This window comes from Macrosteles quadrilineatus, unplaced genomic scaffold, assembly GCF_028750875.1.
Source record: "Macrosteles quadrilineatus isolate MER2022 unplaced genomic scaffold, UCM_ALF_1.0 Scaffold_1__1_contigs__length_201487025, whole genome shotgun sequence".
NCBI lineage: Eukaryota > Metazoa > Arthropoda > Insecta > Hemiptera > Cicadellidae > Macrosteles > Macrosteles quadrilineatus.
Genome location: NW_026542594.1, coordinates 81,048,044 through 81,072,161, shown reverse-complemented (window position 1 = coordinate 81,072,161; position 24,118 = coordinate 81,048,044). Strand labels below are relative to the sequence as shown.

The 24,118-nt window shown below is 34.3% G+C and overlaps 1 protein-coding gene across 6 annotated transcripts in view; it reads left to right on the top strand.

The window, feature by feature from the left end:
• LOC128983669 (beta-mannosidase) overlaps positions 1 to 24,118 on the top strand; it is a 254,706-nt gene that overhangs the window by 21,213 nt on the left and 209,375 nt on the right. For 5 of the 6 annotated variants that reach the window (XM_054403053.1, XM_054403052.1, XM_054403051.1 and 2 more), the window contains 2 exons: positions 11,831 to 11,980; positions 13,381 to 13,529. In XM_054403053.1, the coding sequence (XP_054259028.1) occupies positions 11,831 to 11,980; positions 13,381 to 13,529 (299 nt within the window). Of the gene's footprint in view, positions 1 to 11,830; positions 11,981 to 13,380; positions 13,530 to 22,522; positions 22,632 to 24,118 lie in introns of those variants that run through there. The other variant, XM_054403055.1, reaches the window with a different exon arrangement.

Genomic DNA, 24,118 nt, shown 5'->3' with positions numbered 1-24,118 from the left:
CTAGGGAAATAGGAAGAACCAGGGATACATACAGGAATTTAAACTGAAAAAAAAAAACAAAAACAAAGAATGAAAAGGAGTGAAAACTTTCTCATGAAGGGGAGAGGAAGGGTTAGATTGAATCCCAATGTTCCCATCACTCTGGGCGGTAGGGGGAAGGGAGCCATGCTGTTAGGGTTTTGGACACAAGTGTGTCTGGACAAGGATTGAAAGTGGCCAAAGCTTAAGAATAAAGATTTTTTACAGGGAATTGGCCTCGCAAATAAGTCCCATACTTAAGCCAGAGGTGGTGGTGGGAACGAAGGGCTTTAATTTATTATTTAGGTTATCATCGATTACCTAATCAAAAGAGAATTTGTTACTGACTTTCACAAAAAAAACCTTCAAAAACGGCACATAAAACTGCAAACTCAATTAGGCCTTTTACCATCTCCACCTTTAACAACCAAACCAAGAAACCCGAAAACGCCAAATAAAAAAGATCGATACAAATCCTTCTTGTCCTATGTCTAGATTGCGAATTGATGTTGTTTGTGTCAGTGAGCACTGGTTAATCGAATCACAAATTTCTTTGTTCACTCCATATGGGTTTGTAAATGCAGGAATATTTTGTAGTAAATTTTCAAAAACGGGGGTGCTGGCATATTTATAAGATCGTCCATTCATTTTAAAGAAGTTGATTTAAGTGAAAGCTGTTCAGAGCAAAATATTGAATTAACTGCAGTAATGGTCAATGGCACTTGTATTTTATCTTTGTATAGGCCTCCAAATGGAGACTTTAGAATTTCTTTTGACTAGTGTACCTGTTGCTCGAATTCGAGCAATTGCGAAGCATTACAGGCGACTCAAAGATTATGGAAATACTCACGATCTACACAACAGTTAGATATAATCAAAATCTTTTGTAAATACCGTATCTTATCTTTTTTCAATAAGCTGTTCTTGTTTTAGCGAATTTCCCTATAGGGAAGTAGCTATTACCGTAGGTGGTACGGTAAGACCTAGACTCGGGACCGATTTCCTTTTTCATTTTGATGTCCCCAGAGGCCAAAAACACCATTCGTTCAAATTTTTATAATGTATATATATATATATATATATATATATATATATACGTCCGTGAACACGATAACTTGAATAATTTTTGTCCGATTTTGATGAAATTTGGTTTAAAGGTGTAAAGCGGGATAAACTTGAATGAGTTTGCGAACCAGCACGATCGGACCATGGGAACGGGGCTTTACGGGGGGTTTTATGGGGTAAAAATTGGTTTTTCTCACTTTTGACCCTCAAAACACAAAATTTCCTAATTTATCTTTAGACCTTTTTAAAGAGCTTAAAAAAACAAATAATTTAGTATATAAAAGTATTTTTGTTCGATTATTAGTAACGGAGAAAATTTAAAAAATTGTAAATTAAAAATTCCCATGTTATTCTCATGGAGAATATTGTCAAATGTTGTAGTTTGCTTGTTTATGGATATATTTTGATCAAACTTGGCAAATTTATTTATTTTGTACTAAGCTATCAATATTTTACTCAAAAAAACACTTTATTAGTTTCCTTGTAGCAGCAAACCTAGGTACTCGTTAAACCTTATGTTATTAAAATATATTTAACTGAAAATAAATTCAGACAAATGGAAATTCGCTTAGTCGGCAGGTTTGCTGCGGCGGGGGTATTAACAAATAAATAAAAGGTTAAAATACCTGTTTGTCGCCTTGTGGTCCAAGTATTGTTCTAGTGGATTATGTACATTTCGGCGCGAGCGCCATCGTCGGATCCATATAAGAACTGTTTACACTAAACTTCCCTGAAGAGGTGCGTAAGATGTCCACAACACAAAACACATATAAAAACGGTGAATTAATTAAAACGACAAGTATACGTAATAATTTTTGTTAACTTGTCGTTAATTTTTGTTAATATGTATGTTAATTTTTTGTTAAACGAACGGGTTAGTAGTAATTTTGTAGTTGAAAATACAGTACTATATCCACCGCTAGTCACTGACCGGCAGGAACTGGGGAGTCTACTCTCAAGTCGATGAATTCTAAGCTATTAAATTTAAATTTTTAAAATCTAATTTAAGTAAGCGAGAATGAGTGGCAAAGGAGTGTACGTATGTTCTAAACGAAAATAAAATAAGCGTAGGAGAAAAAGTCTGAACACAATGAAGCTAACCTGAACGGATGGGATCGTGTTACTTCGTGGATCGTATTCGCGTCAGAGGCTTCTAGCGAGCTATTCGGTGGTCGAACAACAAATAATCAATTCTTTGGGCCAAATCACGATTTTCTCGGCCGAGGCCTATGCGCTCAAGCGGCAAACTATAAACTAAACTAGTCAACAGCTGTACGAAATTCACTTGTAGAGCCGGTATAGTTTTCGTCTGTCGTCTGTCAACAAACACCAGTCTTGAGGTTATGTTATGTTGTCGTCGGTGTTAAATATTGGTAACGGTCGGTTTGACTTTATTTGGTGGAATGGAGTGCTACTATTGATAAATATGTTGTGTGAGTGTGTGTATGTACTTCACTGTGATTAAAACTAGGCCTACGTTCTTTGGTCCATAGTCTAAACAAAGGCCAACACATAGGCCTAAGTGTACACACCATCCGTTCAAATTCATATATATATATATGTGAGTGTGTGTGTGTGTGTGTCTGTCAGCACGATAACTCTAGCAAAAACGATCCAATCTCTAAGAAATTTGGTACAAACGTGTAAATCTACGTTTATTCAAACGAGTTTGTAAACCAGCATGATTGGACCATGGGAACGGGGTTTTATGGGGTAAAAATAGTGTTTTTTCATTTTTGACTCTCAAAACATAACGTTTCCCAACTACTCTCTAGACAATTTTTCTGATCTTAAAAATACCAATAATTTAGTAGTATATTGAAGTGTTTTGTATGTGATTTACCGAGATTAAACTAAAGGAATTAATTCAAAACTTTTATTATTACAGAAATAGCACAACAAGATAACTAAAACAAAAACATTACAAAAGTAAACATTGCCATATGGCTATTAGACCATGACATTTCCCCCCTGAGATTAGCTACACATCTATAACTGTGTCCTTTTGCGGAGTTGATCTGCGTGGTTCTTAAACACTTGTCCTCCTCCTTCTATTTGCCAAATATTTCTTCCTAGTCTTTTAATGACTTCCAGCATAGCCTATATTGCCCTTCCTCACCTCAGACCAACAAATAGGTTGTCCGGTTTTGAAATCTGGTATAAGTATGTTTTAGCGAATTTCCCATATAGGGAATAGTTGAATGATAATTTATTATTATAATAAATATCCTTATTATTATATAAATCCCCATATAGGGAATAAGCTATTACCGTAGGTCTCATGGTAAGACCTAGACCCGGGACCGATTTACTTTTTCGTTTTGAGGTCCCCAGAGGCCAAAAACACTATCCGTTCAAATTCATATATATATATATATTTATATATGTGTCCGTTAGCGCGATAACTCGAGATTGATCCAATCTAAAAAAAAATTAAATTAAATTTAAATAAAATTAAATTAAAATAAAATTGATCCGATTTTGATGAAATTTGGTACAAACGTGTAAACCTACATTTATTCGAATGAGTTCGCGAACCAGCATAATCGGACCATGGGATCAGGGGTTTATGGGGGGTTTTACGGGGTAAAAATGGGTTTTTCTCATTTTTGACCCTAAAAACTTTAAATTTCTAAATTTCTCTCTAGACCATTTTGAAGAGCTTAAAAAAACAAATAATTTAGTATATTGAAGTGTTTTTGAATGTTCATTGACTACGGAGAAAAATAAAAAAATTGTAAATTTAAAACTCCCATGTTATTCTTATGGAGAATAAATAAACTGTTCTAGTTTGCTTGTTTATGGATATATTTTAATCAAATTTGGCAATTTGGTTTATTTCATACTAAGCTATCAATATTTCAATTGATAAAACACACCTCAACATCTTCCCCGTAGCAGCAAACCTAACTACAGTACTCACTAAAATTAATGTTATTTAAATAGGAAACAAATCTGAAAATTTATAGGGAATATTTTAGTAGAAATCAAGCCGGGTAAATGGAAATTCGCTTAGTATGCAGGTTTGCTGTGACGGGGGTATTTTTTTTATATTTTTAGTGTAAAAAAACATTATTTCTATTTCTTCTACTTGGTTGTGTTCTATGACTTTTTCTATGTTTCCATTGTTTGCAAATCGGTTATTTCAATGATTGTTCAAGAAATGTAGCACAGTGTTAATTCAGTTTTATTTTTAGCCTATATCAAATTGTCCAGGATTTCTTGCTCTTTTCCATTGTAATAATTACACCAACCCAAGTTTCGTCTACAGATGCAATATGCCAAAGAATATCACCTACGTACAATCTCCAAGAAGTGGTAAAAACGGCAGAAACCAACCCATACAATAGATATAAGCTTTGACTATTAATACAACAAATATAAGTTAACTCCATAAGAAATAATTTTAAACGTTACTGTGATATTAGGATTTTTCACTGATTTGGTAATTTTTTTTTTTTTTTTTTTTTTTTTTTTTGTCCTAAGGACGCTAGGCACGAGCCTGGGATTGTTTTTCACATTACTTCAGGCTAGACCTAGGGGTTGCGGCATTATCACTTAGATAAAATCCATTGGTGACTTGGCGGGGATCGAACCCGGGACCTCAGGGACTGAAGTCCCGCGCTCTAACCACTACGCCAGCTCGCTCCCCGCTGATTTGGTAATAGAACATTATATTGCAAAACATGACACGATGCAGAAGAAAATCAATTTTAAAATCAGAAAAATCCATTGCAAATACTGTACTTCATTTTGACAAATTCAATAAATCACAATTTAAATATTAACAGCTGTTGCATTAAAAAGTAGTGTAGAATTATGCATATGGTCATAATGTAAACAAATCTGAAGAGGCAACTTTAAAGGCTTCTGGGGCAGAGCCCCAAGGGAATTTACCTCTTTCCTCTTTTGATGACTCATCTACAGATCAAGACCTTTCTTTAGAGACCCCTACCAAGTTTCTACGCCCAACCGTTCTCTCAAAATAGCTGTGACAAAAACCCCGTTTTCCTCCATAAGAATAACATGGGATGGGAATTTAAAGGCCACGGGGGCAGAGCCCCAAGGGAATTCACTATGTTTCTCTTTTGATGGCTTATCTACAGACCAAGACCTTTCTTTAGACGCCTCTACCGAGTTTCTACGCCCAGCCGTTCTCTCAAAATAGCTGTGACAAAGAAAAACAGTTTCAAATTAATATATAGATAATTTTGACAGGGCTGTGAAGAAATTACACAAATTTGCAAATAAAATTATTGTTTGTGGTGATTTTAATATTAATCTTTTAAAAGACTGCGACCCTACAACAGTAACTTTCAACAACGTCATGAGGTCCCAAATTTAGTTGCAACTAATAAACAGCCAACTCGAAAAAACTCTTGTCTTGACAATATTCTCGTAAATTTTTCAGAAGCTTTTGTTTGATGTACAGTTACTTAAGGACTGCCTTTCTGATCATGAACCGCTAGTTTTAAATTTTAAGGTCATAAATAATTTGAATAACAATTGTGTACCAGTCACAGAGCTGGTGCGCAAGCAAAATGAAAAGCAGATCACACTTTTCAATAAATTGCTTGAGTGTGAAACCTGGGACATGGTTGGGTTGTATTTGAATAAAATAATAGACGTTAAAACTTTGTTTGACAATTTTTTCAATAGATATGTACATATTTGGTATTAGTGTTCAGCTTTAGTAGAACGTAAGGAATTAGTTGTTAAAAAGAAAATTAATTGGTTTAATGATGAACTTAAAAAGGCTAAAGATTTAATGTTAGGCTATTAAAATGTTTACAGGAGCATGGAAAGGGACAAATTGGGCCAGACTGAGGCAGCATATAATTCTTATTTGTTTTTTAAAAGACAGTACAAAGCTAAGATAAAGAAAGCAAAGAGACAAGCATATTCTGATTTTATTGAAAATTCAAAGAACAAATGTAAGGCTGCTTGGGAGGTAATATCTAAAGAAACTCTACCCACCACATCTACAAGAAAAATTACACTCAATCCAAATCAGTTAAATAACTTTTTTGTTGAGTCAGTCTCTGACATACAAAAGAACATACCTGATACTAACACCTTGGCACAAAATCTAGTTAAGTCATCACGACAAAATGCACCTGTGTTTCATTGGGCAGCAATAACAGCGGAGGAGGTAATTACAACTGTTTCTAAAATTTCAAATTCCAGGAGTACGGATTTTTATTGGATTTCTAATTACTTACTTACTCAAAGCATCGATTAATTATATTTACGAACCGTTGACGTTTGTCTTATATCAATGTTTAGTTCATGAATATTTTCCTGATTTATTGAACATTTCAAAAGTAGTACCTGTGTACAAAAAAGGTGACAGGTCTCTACCTCAGAATTATCGCCCAGTATCCATTGTAACAATATTTTCAAAAGTCTTTGAATCTCTTATTCATTCTCAACTTGCCAAACACTTTGAATTAAATGGTCTTCTCAGTGATTGTCAACATGGTTTTAGGGCAAAAAAATCTACAACATTTCTAGTCTGGTTAATGAAGTGCTAGTGTCTTTTGAAAATAAAGAGTCAGCCTCTCTTAAGCTTTGTGATTTAAGCAAGGCTTTTGATTGCGTCCATCATAAAAACATTTTAAACAAACTCCCTTCAGTTGCTGCAATCATATCTTTCCAATTGAACCCAATATGTTTCTGCAAATGGATGTCAGTCGTCAGTCTTCAATACTAACCAACAATACCGGTGTTCCGCAAGGTTCTGTTCTTGGGCCATTTTTATTCACTGTTTTTATTAATGACCTTCCATTTAACGTTGCCTCTAAGGTTGTCATATATGCAGATGACACAACCTTACTATCTTCACACAGGAACTTAATGTGTCTTGAGGAACAAATAAGTAGTGTCTTCAACACAGCTCAAAATTGGTTCTCTTCAAATAAGTTGCTATGTAACAGGGAGAAAACCCAAAGCTTGTTGCTTAGTTTGGCTCATGTTGAAGATGATCAAAATGTTAAATTGCTGGGATTTTTTATTGACAACAAATTGAATTGGAAGTCTCATGTTGAGTATGTGAACAGAAAAATTTCAAGAGTTTCTTATCTCATGTGGAAGCTTTAGGGATTTTGTGAGTTTTGAATATCTGGCTTACTATGCTTTTTGTCAGTCCCATCTTTCAATGGCATTGCTCTTTGGGGCCATTCAGGTTTTGTGTATGACATACTTAAAACACAGAAAAATATCATTAGAACAATTTTTAGAACAGGTGACACTGAACATTGCATACCACTTTTTATAAAACTCAAAGTAATGACTGTTATTAATCTTTACATTTACCACATTCTCATTTATACCAAACTACATATTACAGATTTCAATAATAGAAAAACATTCCATAGCCACAAAACAAGAGGAAAAACAAATTTGACCTTCCCCAGCACCGCTTAGCAAAAACAGGAAACTGCTTTAAAATTAACTACGTGAGATTTTTCAATAAACTGCCTGACACTGCCCGATTTGTGACTATGAAACAATTTAAAATTAAAATATCTGAGTGGCTTATTGCCAATCCTGTTTATAAAATAGAAGATTTTTTATCATGTCCTGTAACTATTGATTTTAAGATTTAATTCATGTTATTGTTATTATTGTTCACCACCTCTATGTACCGTTACTGTTAATTTAGCATTTGTAAGTACAAAGTACAAAGTTCAGTAATTATTGTTAGAATGTAATGTATTTATTTATTTAATTTATTGACCATGCCAATGTCTGTATATGTATGGACCAAAGGCAATAAAGATTCTTGATTCTTGATTTTGGAACTTTCTTTGTGTGTTATTAGCCACATAGTAACGCTTCAATATACAATAGTAGAAGAACCTCCCTAATCTGACCACCGATGGTCTAACTCCTTGCTTGGTCCGACCGTACCGATATAATACAAGAAACAAATTGTTACAAAACACGACCTCTACAGTACACTGGAGAGAACTAACAGCAAAATTGTCCTCAGCTGATCCATAAGGATGAGAAAATATCTAGGGAGTATGTTTAGCCTATCTAGTTATATATTGATGGTTTATATAGGATGGAACCTAGTATTCTTGCGTTACACGTTTTTTGGCCTATGTGTGTATGCGTTTGTGAGTAAATGTTCAGCTTGAAGACAGTGCCATAGACAAATAGAATAAATATAGACTGTCAAAGGAAAGTTCCGGCGCCCACCGCAAGGAGTGCCGTGTTGTTACGGCGCACACCGCCGCAGACGGGGAGTGCAGGAGCCGTATGCGACCAGCAGACGCTGCAGCAAAAATAATGTAAATTGATTGTTGATTTTAATAATAAATAATAGGCCAAGTAAATACCCTAATATTTTATAAATACCTAGCTGAATTTCTTCCTTCTTATAAATGCCAAAATAGTAAGAATAAAACTCGTTTACAAGAACCTAATAAAAAATAATCCCTCGGTAGAGGGCCCCTTCACAGCATGTAGCTGACGGCCCCAAGTGGTCTCAGTCCGGGCCTGATAACAAAGAAAAGACTGGGTATTTGTAGTAAACGTTAAATAAAACTTTGTTTTTCTTGTAAATAAAAAAAAACACTTTTACCCTCCCTGTTGCAGCAAACCTAAGTACTCGTTAAACTAATGCTATTTAAATAGGGAATAAATGTGATATTTTTAAGGGGACATTTTCAAATGAATCCAATCAGGCAAATGGAAATTCGCTTAGTCTGCAGGTTAGCTGTGGTGGGGATATTTTTATAACTTAGAGAGCCGTTCTTGAATTTAAAATGTTTTTGTGAAAAAACTAAATAGCGGCTATACGAGTAACTTTTTGAGTTTTTGAAATTTATGATATTTTGACTTGTCTATGTTCTATATGTTTTCTATTGAATGGGGAATAGTTTGTGTATCCTCAGAGTGGTAGCTTTATTTTTGTCCAATTTGAGTCTATTCGGTTCAGTAGTTTTTTAGTTTAGCTCATACAAATACACAGACAGACACCACCTCTTTTTTATAATAGTACTAGCTGGCCCGACAGACGTCGTCCTGTCCTAATGTGGTTTTATGTCAAATGCTCGTTCATTTTTAAGATGAGCTTGTTTGCATGGCTCAATCACGTCCTGGTTGAAGTTCGTTCACTACACTCACTCACCTTTAGGTTGGAGCTCGTTCGCTACTCACTTGCCTTCAGGTTAGCTCGTTCGCTACGCTAACTTGCCTCCAGGTTAAAGCTTGTTCCCTACGCTCACTCACCTTTTGGTTGCAAATTAGCTGTTGTCATAAATTTCAAAACAATAATAGTGCTGCACCCTGTTGGTAAACCTATTAACTTTTTAATGCTATTGGACATCACAGAATCAAATTGTTTAGTTGAACCAGCTGTTAAGATTCTTAAATTCCATTTAAATATGAGTAATCAAAAGGTTAACATGGGAAACTCCAGAACCACTGGGGCAGAGCCCTTTTGACGGATCTGCACCAAACTTCACACAAACCATCCTTGAATAATGCTTAATAATGCCTGAAAGTCTCATTACAATCTGTCTAGCGGTTTCGGAGTCCATAAAGGACAAACAAACAAACATACATTGGATTTTATATATATAGATAGATAACTAGAGTAGGGACCACATAAGTTTGCAGTTGAGGGAGGAGCCTATTTACCATATGGGTTTGAATGAACCAATGAGAACCGTGCGGTGTTGCCAAATCTAATAATACCAGCTGATTTGAAAATATTGCTCAGTATATTTTATTAGTGCGATGTGGCAACGTTGCACTAGCCTTGTCTTGTGATTGGCTGCCACCAACTGCAAACTTACGTGGTCCCGACTCTAAGCTTAATTCACTTCTTACAGCTTATCAAATTTTTTAATTATGTAAACAAACAAAAGTAAACAAAGTGTTTTTTTGTGTTTTCTTTAGAGTTTTATGACCTGAATCCAAAATCTAAAGTCAGTTTGGAAATATGTACACTCAGAGGCATGTTTAAATATACTGTACAGGGTTATTACAAATGATGTTCATGATATCAAGCATACATAAAATATAGTTTTATTTGTTATACAAAGAAATAAAATGGTTATATGTTATGAAAAACTCAACTAGTTTCGACACACATACACAGAAATGTGAATGTTCAATATGGGAACCCCTTGTGATACAACAGATATCCATAATGTAGTCAAGCCCTTACCATACTTTGAAAAGTGTGTCTTGATCTATTATTTCGATAGCATTGATAATCTGTTGCTTGATCTCAGGTATGCTATCTGGTAATGGTGGTGTGTACTAATGCATTAAATCTTTGATGAATGTGTCAATATTCAGACCACCGCGCCCGATCCATCTCTCAGGCAGCACATTGTTAAGTTGAGCCATACTACAAGTAACATTCAAATGCAACCATTTATCTTTAAATTCAAGTAACTTACCACTTGCCAATAGAGTGGTCATTAGGAGGATCCTCATTAAACCTGGTTCTGTCCATTGCACACTATTAATAATCGATTTGTTAATTTGATAATCCAGCAGACATAAACCTTTCCTGCCTTCAAATTCAGCCAATACACATTTACAACAATTGACTTGACAAACAGCTGATATGCACCCAAACCAATGTAAATGAAACTTGATGTGTTTTCCTTTCCAATGTTACCAACTAAATAGTCTTAAAATAAATTTACCCAGTAATATAATCAAAATCAGGAACATCAGCATTGGTAATAACCCTGTATAATATGTGTAAGTCTTAAAACAAAAAACCTGAAAGGGAACAAACTTTCCAAGCAGCGTATTAAATATATAAATTTTGTAACACTTATGTTATATACTTCTATAACATTAAGCTGAAAATATTTATAGTGTAATGGGCGTGAGGTCAATTTGAAATGCAAATATCAACACACACAAGTTTATTTTAATCCTTCTAAACTTTCAACTGTGTATGTTTATAAAATAACAGAAAAAAACTGGATAGGGTATGTATGAGTCTTAAGTTATGCATTGTTAGGCTACATTACTTTCATATACAGGGTGTCCAGCTTTGACTAGGACAAACTTTACCAGATTATTCGGGATGTCAAAACAAGCAAAAAATTCAATACAACATGTGTCCTATCTCAAACCTTTTCCGTCTGTCTGTCTGTCTGTATGTGCTTTTTACAAAAACATTCATAACTTGTTGAAATTCAGCAAATTAATAGGTTTATCGCTTTGCCCACTACCTTTGTGTAAAATATGAATACAAAATTTATAACCGTTTCAAAATGGCGCCTATTATTTTGTTTTCAAAGCTTAATATCTTAAAAACAATTTTAAAAAATAACCGCCATTTTGAAACGGCTATATATTTTTATTCATATTTTACTCAAAAGGTAGTGGGCAGAACGATAAACATATTTGCTGAATTTCAACCGTTAACAAGTTATGACTATGAATGTTTTTGTAAAAAGCACACACAGACAGACAGACACTAAACGGAGATAGGACACAAAATGTTGTATTGCATTTTTTGCTTGTTTTGAACTCCCAAATAATCTGGTAAAGTTTGTTCTAGTCTAAGCTGGACACCCTGTATATTTTGGTACAGCAAACTTACATACTCTGTAGCCAATATTATTCATATTTATTCTCTTTGTTTAGACATTTTCCATAAATTAGATTGCAGAACTGAAATCCCACATAGCCTACAGCTTTATATCCAGCTTTATTGTTTTAGTAAGATATTTCTTGTATTTTAATTTTTTTGTCATTGAAGGCATCAAAGTCGAGGCAAAAATCCCAGGAGGAATCTTCACAGATTTGCTCAGAAGTGGAATTTTACCTAAAGATTTGTTTTATCGATTTAATGATGAAGATTACCGATGGGTTTCTAAAGATGATTGGATGTACACCACCAATTTTGATGGTGAGTGTTGTTCAATTTCCATGGTACAGTTTAAGTTTTATCTTAGTTAACTATTGGTTTTGTGATGTTATAACCAGTGGCATAACAGAAGGGCCCTCAATGCGGGGGGGCCCGGGAGCTGAGGGGGCCCGCGAACCGGTGAGCGGGAAATGGCAAGCGGAAACCGGCGAGCAAAGAGGCCCAAAGAGACAAGTGGGGCAAAAAAATTGGGAGTTAATTCTTATTGAAATGTATTATCAATCATTTAATAATTGTATTGAACAAGTATTACCATTAATGGTACGGTATTAATAATATGTTGTTAACGTTTAATTTTGTTAGGCCTATTCAGTGATAAAGAACTAAGGTAACCAATTTAACGTTTTATTGTAACGTCGGTCATTGGTTACTATGCAATCTTACTTTCGTCACAGTTTACTTCTTTGTGCTTTCGTACACTGCTTTATGTCTGCAAACAATTTGAAACATTAATTTACTACATTGTTAGCAAAACGGGAGTGCCGATGGAGACCAGGTCAAGTCCCTTCAAACGCACGCATCCCCACAGGTCTCCATCGGCACTCCCGTTTTGCTAACACTATAGAGCCTGGAGTCATGAACGTGGACCGGTGCTATTAATATTGTATTATTTAAAACTTTAGTTTTGCCCTAATATTAATTGTATTTTGTTAAATATAGTATTGATACTCTACTGACTTTGTTTGTTAGCCTATCTTATTTTACCTCACAATAATTAATCAATACCAAGGACATATGTTTGTAAGGTCAACAATTGAAATCCGTTCAGAGATAAAATAAAAAAAATGCAATAGGCTATTTTAGCCCGTGATAAAAGTACATCAAGCTTTTAAATTGACCAACTTTTAGTGTATGAGTTAATTATAACCATACATAGTTAAAAACTAACCTAATAAATAATTGATAACATGTGTAATAAACCAAATATAAAACCTCCCTGATATAAATCATTCTAATACAGATAAAAAAATAAATTATTTTAATTTTATTTCAAAACTATTTACAAAAACCGATATTGATATAATGATGTATAGTCAACGTATAGTCCGTGTATAGTCAATGGTCCTACAGAAAATCTGTAAACATTGACTTTTTTAAGTATTAAAAATCATAAATACCCACACTTTTGGGTATTTACCCAGGCCTGGGGTGAATACCCATTTATAAGTACCCTACCCTCTACTAGGTATTTAGTTGGGCGGCCCTCATCACTATTGAAAAGTCTAGACAGATAAGATGATGGAACTTAAACAGTAGTACTATATAGAATTTAATTTTTGTCTATCACTCTCATGGAAAATTGTTTGATAGTGCAACCAGTTTTTATTTTATTCTTATTCTTATTATTATTTAAGGTGTTTGTATTATTTCTTTTGCTTTAGTTGATATGAATATTTTGAAGAAAGTAAGTGTGTATTTGGAGTTTGAGGGTCTAGACACAATAGCAAAGGTGATTCTCAATGGTAAAACACTCGGCCAAACAGAAAACATGTTTCTACTCTACAGATTCAATGTCAAACAGATTTTACAAGTAAGTACTGTTTTTATTATTGGGATGATTACTTCATATTTTAAGACATCGCCATCAAAAACACTGTACACTTTGGCCATTTTCTTACTATTTGATATTGGTTATGGTCACAGTGAAGAGGGTGTGTAGAGACAAAAAAATTATCACTTAAAATATTCTATAAACATGGACAATTGGAGCACCTTAAAACCATGATTTTTAAAATAATTCAATTTAATCTTAATTTCTTGAAAATTTGTTTCCATTTAAAAAAATCAGTGGTTTCTTTACTGGGGGAACCTGTGAATTTTTGCTCATCATTAAAATAAGATGACCCCTTCTTGTATAAATAGATCGGGACCGTGTCTCGTTGTACCAGCATCTAGTTGTACCTCATCAACCAAGAGACAACTAGACCAACGTCACGTTGATACAACTTAACATAGGTACAACTTGACAGTGGCGTACCCGACAAGTTGTACCTGTAGATTTTTAAGAGGTATAACTAGATGTAGATACAACTAGTAACTAGATGTAGGAACAACTTGACGGTGGCACACTCGTCAAGATGTATCTACCAGCTTGTTCGGATGTGACAAATTGTACCTACATCTAGTTGTACCAATGTCTAGTTGTAACTACGTCAAGCTGTACCTACGACTAGTCTTAGTTTAGTTGTATCTCCTCCTCAATTTGTCCTTTTGTTTAAATGGTTACTGAATGAGTAGTTTTATGATACCCTTAATTAAATCAGAAACTGCAATATTCTGTGTCAATTGACTAGCATTGAAAAATATGAAATACTAGCAGAGTACCCATCCTTCGTACGGGATCAGCATATAATTATAAAATGCTTATTGCAGTTATACTCAAGCTTTGCGTTTGCAATGGGGGAGGACACGATTTGATAACATTTGCTTCTTTAAATTTACGGTATACTATAGTATTACACATCTTCCATAGTTATAATGTACCGCTTCACTACAACAACTGGGTATGCTGGGTTTGGTTTTTGAACAATAGAGAAAAATAAATTGTTAAAGATTTGCAAAATATCACAAATGATTCATGAAATTAAAAACGTAAAAGTAACTGTAAACAATCCTACTTTGACAATTCTCATTGCATATCATAGTTTTTTTTTTAGTTCAAATTAGCTGTTTCCATAAATGCAAGCAAAGTATTAGTGCTGCACCTTGTTGGTAAATCTTATAACTTTTAAATAGTGTACCTGTTGCTCGAATTCGAGCAATTGCTAAGTATTACAGGCGTTATTTTAAAACGAATAACAGTCATAATTTCTGATGACTTAAAAAGATTTGTCTCAAAGATTATGGAAATACTCAAGATGTACCCTAACAGATCGATATAATCAACATTTCTTGTAAATATCTTATCATTTTTCAAAAGCTGATGTTTTTTAGTGTTTTCTACAAATATCCTTACTCATAGCCGCATTAGGCTGTCCATAATAACGATTATAAATGCTAAAAAAAAAACATTATTTCTATTTCTTCTCCTTGGTGGTGTTTTATAACTTTCCTATGTTTCCATAGTTTGCAAATCGGCTCTTTAAATGATTACTAAGAAATGCAGTACAGTGTTAATTCAGTTTTCTTTTTAGTATATCAAATTATCCAGGCTCTCTCGCTTTTTTCCATTGTAATATTTACGCCAACCCAAATCCAAATAGTAAATATTTCATTTCAACCAAGTCAGTAAATGTTTGTAGCAAACTGTTAAATTATCAAACTTATTGACTGTTTACAATTAACATGTGTTCTTCTCAACACTTTTAATTTCTGACAACAGTCAGAACTTTTAAGTTTCATAACATTTTTTGTTTCCCATGTTAATCTTATGGAGAAATACGAAAGTTTAAAGGGCCCCAGGGCCTCACTCTCTAATTATTTCCCTAGAAAGAAAGTTTCCTGCACAACTTCACGTTACGATCTTTCCAATGAGACTAAAAACATGTCAAGGGGTTCAGTAGTTTCGGAGGAGTAATTGTCACAAAAATCCTGCTTGCGTATTAAATAAGTACTTTACTAGTGTACCTACGTGTTGCTCGAATTCGAGCAATTGCAAAGTATTACAGAAATTATTTCAAATGAATAACAGTCATAATTGCAATGAGTTTAAAAGAGTAAACCCAAGAATTACCGGTGTGTAACTCATGGAAATACTCACGATGTATATAACATTTCGATATAGTCAACATTTCCTGTAAATATGTTATCATATTTCATATGCTGATATTGTTTTTTAGTGTTATTCTACAAACATTTCCTGACTTATAGCCGCATAAGGTTGTCCATGTTTATCTTCGTTATTGGTAAACCTGCATCATTTACAATTAATTTTGTATAATTAACATATGTTTTTCTCTTCACTTTTAATTTCTGACAACAGCTGGAGTTTTATAACAATGTTTGTTTCCCATGTTAATCTTATGAATAGATATGAAACTTTAAAGGGCCTCAGGGCCTCACTCTCTAATTATTTCCCTAAAAAAAAAGTTTCCTGCACAACTTCACGTTACGATCTTTCCAATGACACCAAAAACATGTCAATCGGTTCAGTAGTTTTGGAGGAGTAAATGTCACAAAAAACCTGCTTGCGTATTAAATTAAAGATAGATAGATGCTTTTGCATATCATAGAACCAACTTTTTAAGTTGAAACAGCTGACTAAATCATTTTATTCCCTTTAAATATGAATACTCATAAGGTTAACATGGGGAACCATAGAGCTAATGGGGCAGAGCCCGAAAGGATTTTTGAGATAAGAATATGCCTATATGTTAATCAGGTATGTTAGCTATAATCATGCAAAATTTCAGCCCAGTCCGTCCAGTAGTTAAAGCGTGATATAACTTCAAACAAACAAACAAACACACAATCTATCACATTTATAGTATTAGTAAGATTAAAAAAAAGTAGAATCGGTGAATACTAATTTACTAAACATTATCATGCAATTTCATACATTCGTTCCTACTAATACGTCTAATAACACTTGAAACTTGAAACATATATATTTACAATTATACTGTTAAAAAAAAAAAAAAAACGGTAAATATATTTAAAATATGGTAATGGGGATCAAATTTGATTGGACACAATCATCATCAGACCCAATAGGCGAATCATTCACCATTAAATCATCAAAAAATCGATCAACATTTACCATCTTGTTTATACAGGATGTCTTGCAACCATAAGAACAAACTTTGTCACGTTATTCAGCATGTAAAAAAAAAAAAAAAACAAAAAATGTAACACAACATGTGTCCTATCTCATTCCGTTTTCCGTCTATCTGACTGTATGTGATTTTTACAAAAAACATTCATAACTCCTTAACTGTTTGAGCTACATCGTTGAAATTCTGTAAATTTCTTTATCTTATTGACCACTATGTTTGTGCAAAAAAGGAATAAAAACGCTTGAATTAGCCGTTTAAAAATTGCGGCTTTAAAAATATTCTATGCCAAATTCCATGAAAACCGTTAATTTTACCATATAGGCCTATTCGCAGGTGATATAAAGTAGTCTAGTAAATGCAGATTTCAACGGTATCTCATAAGCTTAGTTTCGACAAAGAATAACTGAGAAATTGATTTTTTTCTTGCCATAATCTCTTTCTTGCTCATAATGTGCCATAATTCTTGCGTTTTTATACCTACATAGTTCAAGCAAATAAGTCCAAAATAGAGGAACAAACCTATGTATTCCCAATTCTTTCAGGAATATGTCAGGGAAGGTCCCCTAATGAATATACGATAGGTTAGAATAAAATCACCCTGTCGCTCTGGGTGGGGGGTGGTGGGAGGGGTAAATGCCCCAATTTGCGGTTTTTTGCTCATAACTTGAAAATGGTACGTCTTAGCTTACATTGTTTTATGATAAAAGTTAAAGCTTATTAAATTTGCAACAAAATGGTTCCGTACATTATCCCTGAAAAACGCATAGTTTCAGAGATATCCGTTGTAACTCATTGATGTTAATTTGTATAAATAGTAAATAGAAGAAGTTAAAACACTTGCTTGGCTATTGCGTGAGGGCCGGGACTGTGAATAAAACTAGAGTTACTAAAATAATTTACAATTTATTTAAAAGAGGAGAAGAAAAACTCAACCAAACAAAATACAATGATAATATATAGGTCGAATACAGTTAAACAAGGGGAAATGAACCAGCACAGTGAATAGTCAAATTAATAAGGTAAATTATACCTTATCCTAACAAATAAATTGGTAATTGGAGTTTAATAAAATTAAAAATGTAAAACAAAAATAATAAAATATTAATTATCGTTCAAATTCAACAAAGTGAATTGAATAGAATTTAATCAAAGTTTGAAAATCTAACTTTTAAAGCCTTAAATTATTTATCCCTGAGTAAGAGAGCAGGACTTACATTTTTAGTTTAAATAATTTTAAAATTGACATACTTTATGGGTTGATGCACTGGACACTTCACAAAATAAATTTTAATCTGCCTTTAAAGGCAACAGGCCATGGTTAAAATAACACTTCACTTCGCGAATCACTCGCGACCGAAAACTTCGACTCCCGAACGCGGTGACCCGACCGAAGACTTCCTGGAGACTGCCCTCTCTGGGTTTTTGGTGGAATAGACGTCCCCCTGTCCGCCTATAGAGACAGCCAATCAGAGGGTGTGATCGTTGGTTAATCTTCTCTGATTGGTTAAGACAGTCCACGTGGACTTGATGTGCAGATGTCAAAAAGTTCACAGCTTGCAGATTGTCTTCTGTCTCTCTCCAAGATTGATGCATCGGCAGCTGAACGTTACACCACCGTGGGACAGGAAATGTATAGACGGACGGGAAGTCATGGATAGGATTACTGAGATCCGTGGAAGTATATGATGTAGTTACACCGTGCTCAAAAAGATATAATGTTAGAAAAAATTTTTTCACCCCTCATTCTTTGTTAAAACCTTGTTTTTTCATATAATAGTTAAACACTAGTGTACATGTTGCTCGAATTCGAGCAATTGCAAAGTATTACAGGAGTTATTTTAAAACGAATAACAGTCATATTTAAAATGAGTTTAAAATAGTCAACTCAAAGATTACCGGTGTGTAACTCAGACCATGTTCATCTTCGTTGTTGATAAACTTAAAGCATTCCGGCCGGTTTTCTCCTTCTCAAAGTGCCTCGCTGTACAGGAAACACAGGTCATTGATAAAGGGCCAATTGAGAACGAAAAGTCGTTTTGGGGTAGTGTTAGAGCGCATTTGTAACCTAATATTTGAGGTTGTCCAGGGTCAGGTGCTGACTGTGATGAGTTAAGCCTATTACGCGCCACTGTTCTGTAGCTGCGGTCGTTATCACGATTACACCTCCTGTATGTTTCGTTGTCGTCGCGTCGGAACAACAAATAAACAAATTGAAGCTACACAAAACAACGATAAATGCACAAATTTAAGTTACAATCATGCTAACACGATCCGTCATAGCAACACAAAACAAAGATAAATACACAAATTTAAGATAAAACCATACTAACACGATCCGTCTTGGGGGTTATGTTTACACAAACTCAAATAGTAAATAAATGTACTCAATGTGTTTCATTGAATTGAAAAATAAATAACAGCAATTAAATTATACAGCTGAACAAAATGTAAACAATTAAGTTATCCATAAGGATAACATGGGAACTTTCAAAGCCACTGGGGCAGAGCCCAAGGGACTTTAAAAAAATGTAAGGCCAGTTTGCAAATCTACGCGATACGCTCTTTCCAATGAGACGTCAATGGATAAAATCGGTTAAGAAATGGCGGAGGAGTTCAACCGACAAAATTTCATGTAGCGTATTAATTATATAGATACCTCGTCAGACAATCCTTAACATGTAGTGTCGAAATTGCTACATATGTTTCGGCGCTTATTTACTGATCCCCGCCATCATCAGGCAAACAAAAGGATCCACTTGATGTGTCGTCAGAATAAAAAAATACCCCCGCCGCAGCTAACCTGCAGACTAAGCGAATTTCCATATACACAGCTGGAATTCCACTAAATTGTTCCCTTAAAATTGTCAGATTTATTTCCTATTTAAACATCATTAATATTAATGAGTACTTAGGTTTGCTGCTACAGGGAAGAAAATAGGGGGTTTTTATTGAAATATTAATAGTTCAGTATGAAGTAAACAAAATTTCAAAATTTCATTAATATATGTCCATACACAAGCAAGCTACAAACACTATATTTATTCTCCATAAGAATAACATGGTAATTTTAAATTTACATTATTTTGCGATTTTTCCGTAACCGTTAGGCATGCAACAATGCTTTAATATACTAAATTATTTGTTTTTTTGAGCTCTACAAAAGGGTTTAGAAAGAAATTGCAAAATTTTATGTTTTCAGGGTGAAAAATTAGAAAAACCCATTTTTACCCCATAAAACCCCCCATAACCCCTGTTCCCATAGTCCGATCATGCTGGGTCGCGAACTCGTTCGAATAAATGTAGGTTTACACGTTTATACCAAATTTCATCAAAATCGGACCATTTTTGCTCGAGTTATCGCGCTAACGGACACATATATAAATATATATATATAAATATATATATATATAAATATATATATATATAAATATATATATAAATATATATATATATAAATATATATATAAATATATATATATATATAAATATATATATATAAATATATATATATAAATATATATATATATAAATATATATATATATATAAATATATATATATATATAAATATATATATATATATATATGAATTTGAACGGATGGTGTTTTTGGCCTCTGGGGACCTCAAAACGAAAAACTAAATCGGTCCCGGGTCCAGATCTTACCATGAGACCTACGGTAATAGCTTATTCCCTATATGGGAAATTCGCTAATAAAACACACATTTTACAAAACACAAAACAAAAATTATAGGCCTATCAATTACACGCACTGCCGTGGACATGGCAGGAAGCAGACTGAACGTTATGTTATGATGTGACTTGACTCCGGGCTGTCGTCTGCGTTATCAACAGCTGATATTGGTCTATTGTAGTGACTGGTGGAGAGTATTGAAAATGTAATGAGATTCATAGTTGAGTTTTTCATTCAAAATTTGTGTGCTGTCCTTGGTTTTTATGTCTTTATATATTTCGAATTCTTCCAGAGTGTTTAATAAATTTCCTTTCCCACAGTAATGAAGACCATCATTTATATCTAGCATATCATGTTTGTTGTCAATGATGTGTTGAGCGAATTTAGATTTCTGCATTTTTAATTTAGGGGCTAGTTGGTGTTCTTTATATCTGGTTTTAAAAGGCCTCCCGCTTTGTCTTACATAGGTGCTCGGGCAATCGGCCCATTTTATACGGTATACACCTGTCTTCTCATACTTATCACCTTGTAGGTGTTTACCTTTAGATACGTTTCTTAGCCGATTGGAAGTTTTAAAAGCCAGTTTGAAACCATGTTTACTCAGATCTTTCTTCAGGTAGTTGTTTATTTGGTGGGTATACTCGACACAGCAATATGTTATTCTGTTATTATCAATATTTGTTGGTTTGTGACATGTACTGTTCTCTTTTTCTTTACAATGATTTTTTCCACCATATCGGATTTGTATCCATTGGCCACGGCAATGTGCTTGATTATATTCAGTTCTTTTGTGTAATTTTCTGGACTTAGTGGGACATTTAGAAGTCTGTAGATCATCGAGTTGTATGCGGCCAGTTTTTGAGAATATGAGTGATAAGATGTGCTATGAATGGTCTGGTCTGATGTTGTGGGCTTACGGTAAATACTATATACAAATTTATTGTTATGTTTCTCAACAGTGAGGTCCAGAAAATTTATTTTGTTGTCTACTTCCTTTTCCACAGTAAACTTAAGATTCGGTGACATGGAATTTAAATATTGTTGGAGTAAATCAAGTTGCCGGTTGCTGCCATCAAATATTACAAAAGTGTCATCTACATATCTAAAGTAATTCAGTATTCTATTTACATGTTTGTTTATGTCTGAAAAGATGAGTTAATTTTCTATACTGTTTAAATAAATTTCTGCCCATGGCAAGACCGTCGAGTTGTTTATAATACTTTCCATTAAACGAAAAATAGTTTTGGCATAATACTTCCTTTAGGAGACAGATTATTTCCTCTATGCCTTCAGGTAGGAGGCTTGAGTTTTCCTGTAAGTTATTTGATACTAGCTCAACAGTTTTGTCTATTGGAATATTGGTGTTTAGGTTTGTAATATCAAATGATGCAAAAGTATGGCGGTGTTGTATATATAGATTTTTAGTTTTTTCAATAAAGTCATATGTATTTTTTAGGCTGTAGTCGTTTTTTAGGACTGTTTGTTCCCTGAGAATCCTCTCTAAGCGTTTAACAAGTTTATATGTTGCCGTTGGGGCGGTAGTATAATTGACCAGAGGCCTGATAGGGACATTATCTAAAGAAAGGTAAACACCCACAAGGTGATAGTATGAGAAGACAGGTGTATACCGTATAAAATGCGCCGATTGCCCGAGCACCTATGTAGGGAGGCCTTTTAAAACCAGATATAAAGAACACTGACCAGCCCCTAAATTAAAAATGCAGAAATCTAAATTCGCTCAACACATCATCGACAACAAACATGATATGCTAGATATAAATGATGGTCTTGATATCCTTCATTACTGTGGGAAAGGACATTTATTAAACACTCTAGAAGAATTCGAAATATATAAAGACATAAAAACCAAGGACAGCACACAAATTTTGAATGAAAAACTCAACTATGAATCTCATTATATTTTCAATACTCTCCTCCGTCACTACAATAGACCAATATCAGCTGTTGATAACGCAGACGACAGCCCGGAGTCAAGTCACATCATAACATAACGTTCAGTCTGCTTCCTGCCATGTCCACGGCAGTGAGTGTAATTGATAGGCCTATCATTTTTGTTTTGTGTTTTGTAAAATGTGTGTTTTATTTTTTTTATTCTGACGACACATCAAGTGGATCCTTTTGTTTGCCTGACGATGGCGGAGATCAGTAAATAACCGCTGAAACATGTAGCAATTTCGACACTACATGTTAAGGATTGTCTGACGAGGTATGTTTAACCCTTATATGTCATATTACGCAATCCTGGGGCTATGAAAATGAATTTTTCTTGTTTTTTCTCCTTACTTTTTATTTTCTAATAAATATTGGCTTAAAGATAGTTGTAGATAATTAAATTTACTTAAATAATTTATACATACAGTAGAGTAAGATTGGAGTAGAGTCCCGCAAACTCGGCGTAATGTGGACTGGAAGGGTGCCGAGTTTGTGAAATGCCGGGTTATCGGGAACTAGGGTTAAAAATAAGAACAATACAATTTTTATTCCTTTTAGCTGCCTTATTTATTTATATTTATATTACAAGTCAGTATTAAGTCATCAGATATAGTACAACAAATCCTTGGTACGAGTTGCGAATGATTTGACTTGAGCCCATGTTTAACTTTGGACTCAAAAAATCACTAATTTTCTGAGCCAGGTGATGGCCGAGTTATCCAGACTGCCGGGTTATCGATTGCCGAGTTTGCGGGACTCTACTGTATATGTAAATATATATGATGTAGGTCAAAATTTACAGCGTTTTTAAGATTAAAAACAAAATAATTGCAAAGTCTTGATTTTTTATGATTTGTATGGTTTCTTATAATTGTTTAGACCAAACAAAAGTATATTTAAGGTATGAATTGGTAATAGTTGTGTAAATAATAATGCGACAAAATAAAAAGGTTATGTAGTTTATTACGATGATCCAAGTTAAAACAATTAAAACTGACAAAATAAATGCATATAACGATAAAGATTGATCATATTCTTTTTCACTGTCTTCTTCCTCATCATCACCACATTGTAGAGAGATTGTTGCATGGTTCGGAAAGGTCTCTCACAGGTGCATACCTGTGAACATTGGATGCCAGCTTTCCTGCATCCACACCTGGATCCACATCTAGTCACAGAAAACGTACTACTATAACCCAGAATGCCAACCGCATGGTAAAAAGCATTAAGTGTTTTGAGAGAGCTTTGCCTGTCAATCCGTAGGCAGCGCCACCAGCGTTGCTATTCTATTGCATGGCAACGCTGGTGGCGCTGCCTACGGATTGACAGGCAAAGCTCTCCCAAAACGCTTGCTTTTTACCATGCGGTTGGCATTCTGGGTTATAGTAGTACGTTTTCTGTGATCTAGTAGAGCAGCGACAGAAGATAGATTCCAGGATGCTGGCAGGAGCAGGAGGGTCCACGGTTTTAATAGGGTTGAGAATGTCACTTTCATCTCGACCCAACCCCATTGTGATTAAGCGACACATTAAGTTACCACGCCACTGTTGAGTTTGTAAATATACTCGTAGTGAGTGCTGCTGAGCTGTACCTTTTGGTGGAGGCAAGGTTGAAAATTACTTCTGGCTTTAGCAGAATATTTAATGAATGAAGTTAAGCGATGTTGTTCTAGGTCCCATTTATGTGGTGGGGTGCATTACAAAATAAGAAACATGTCTTCTACAGCTTTGGTTATGGCAGCCCGGCTTGAATATGGGTTGT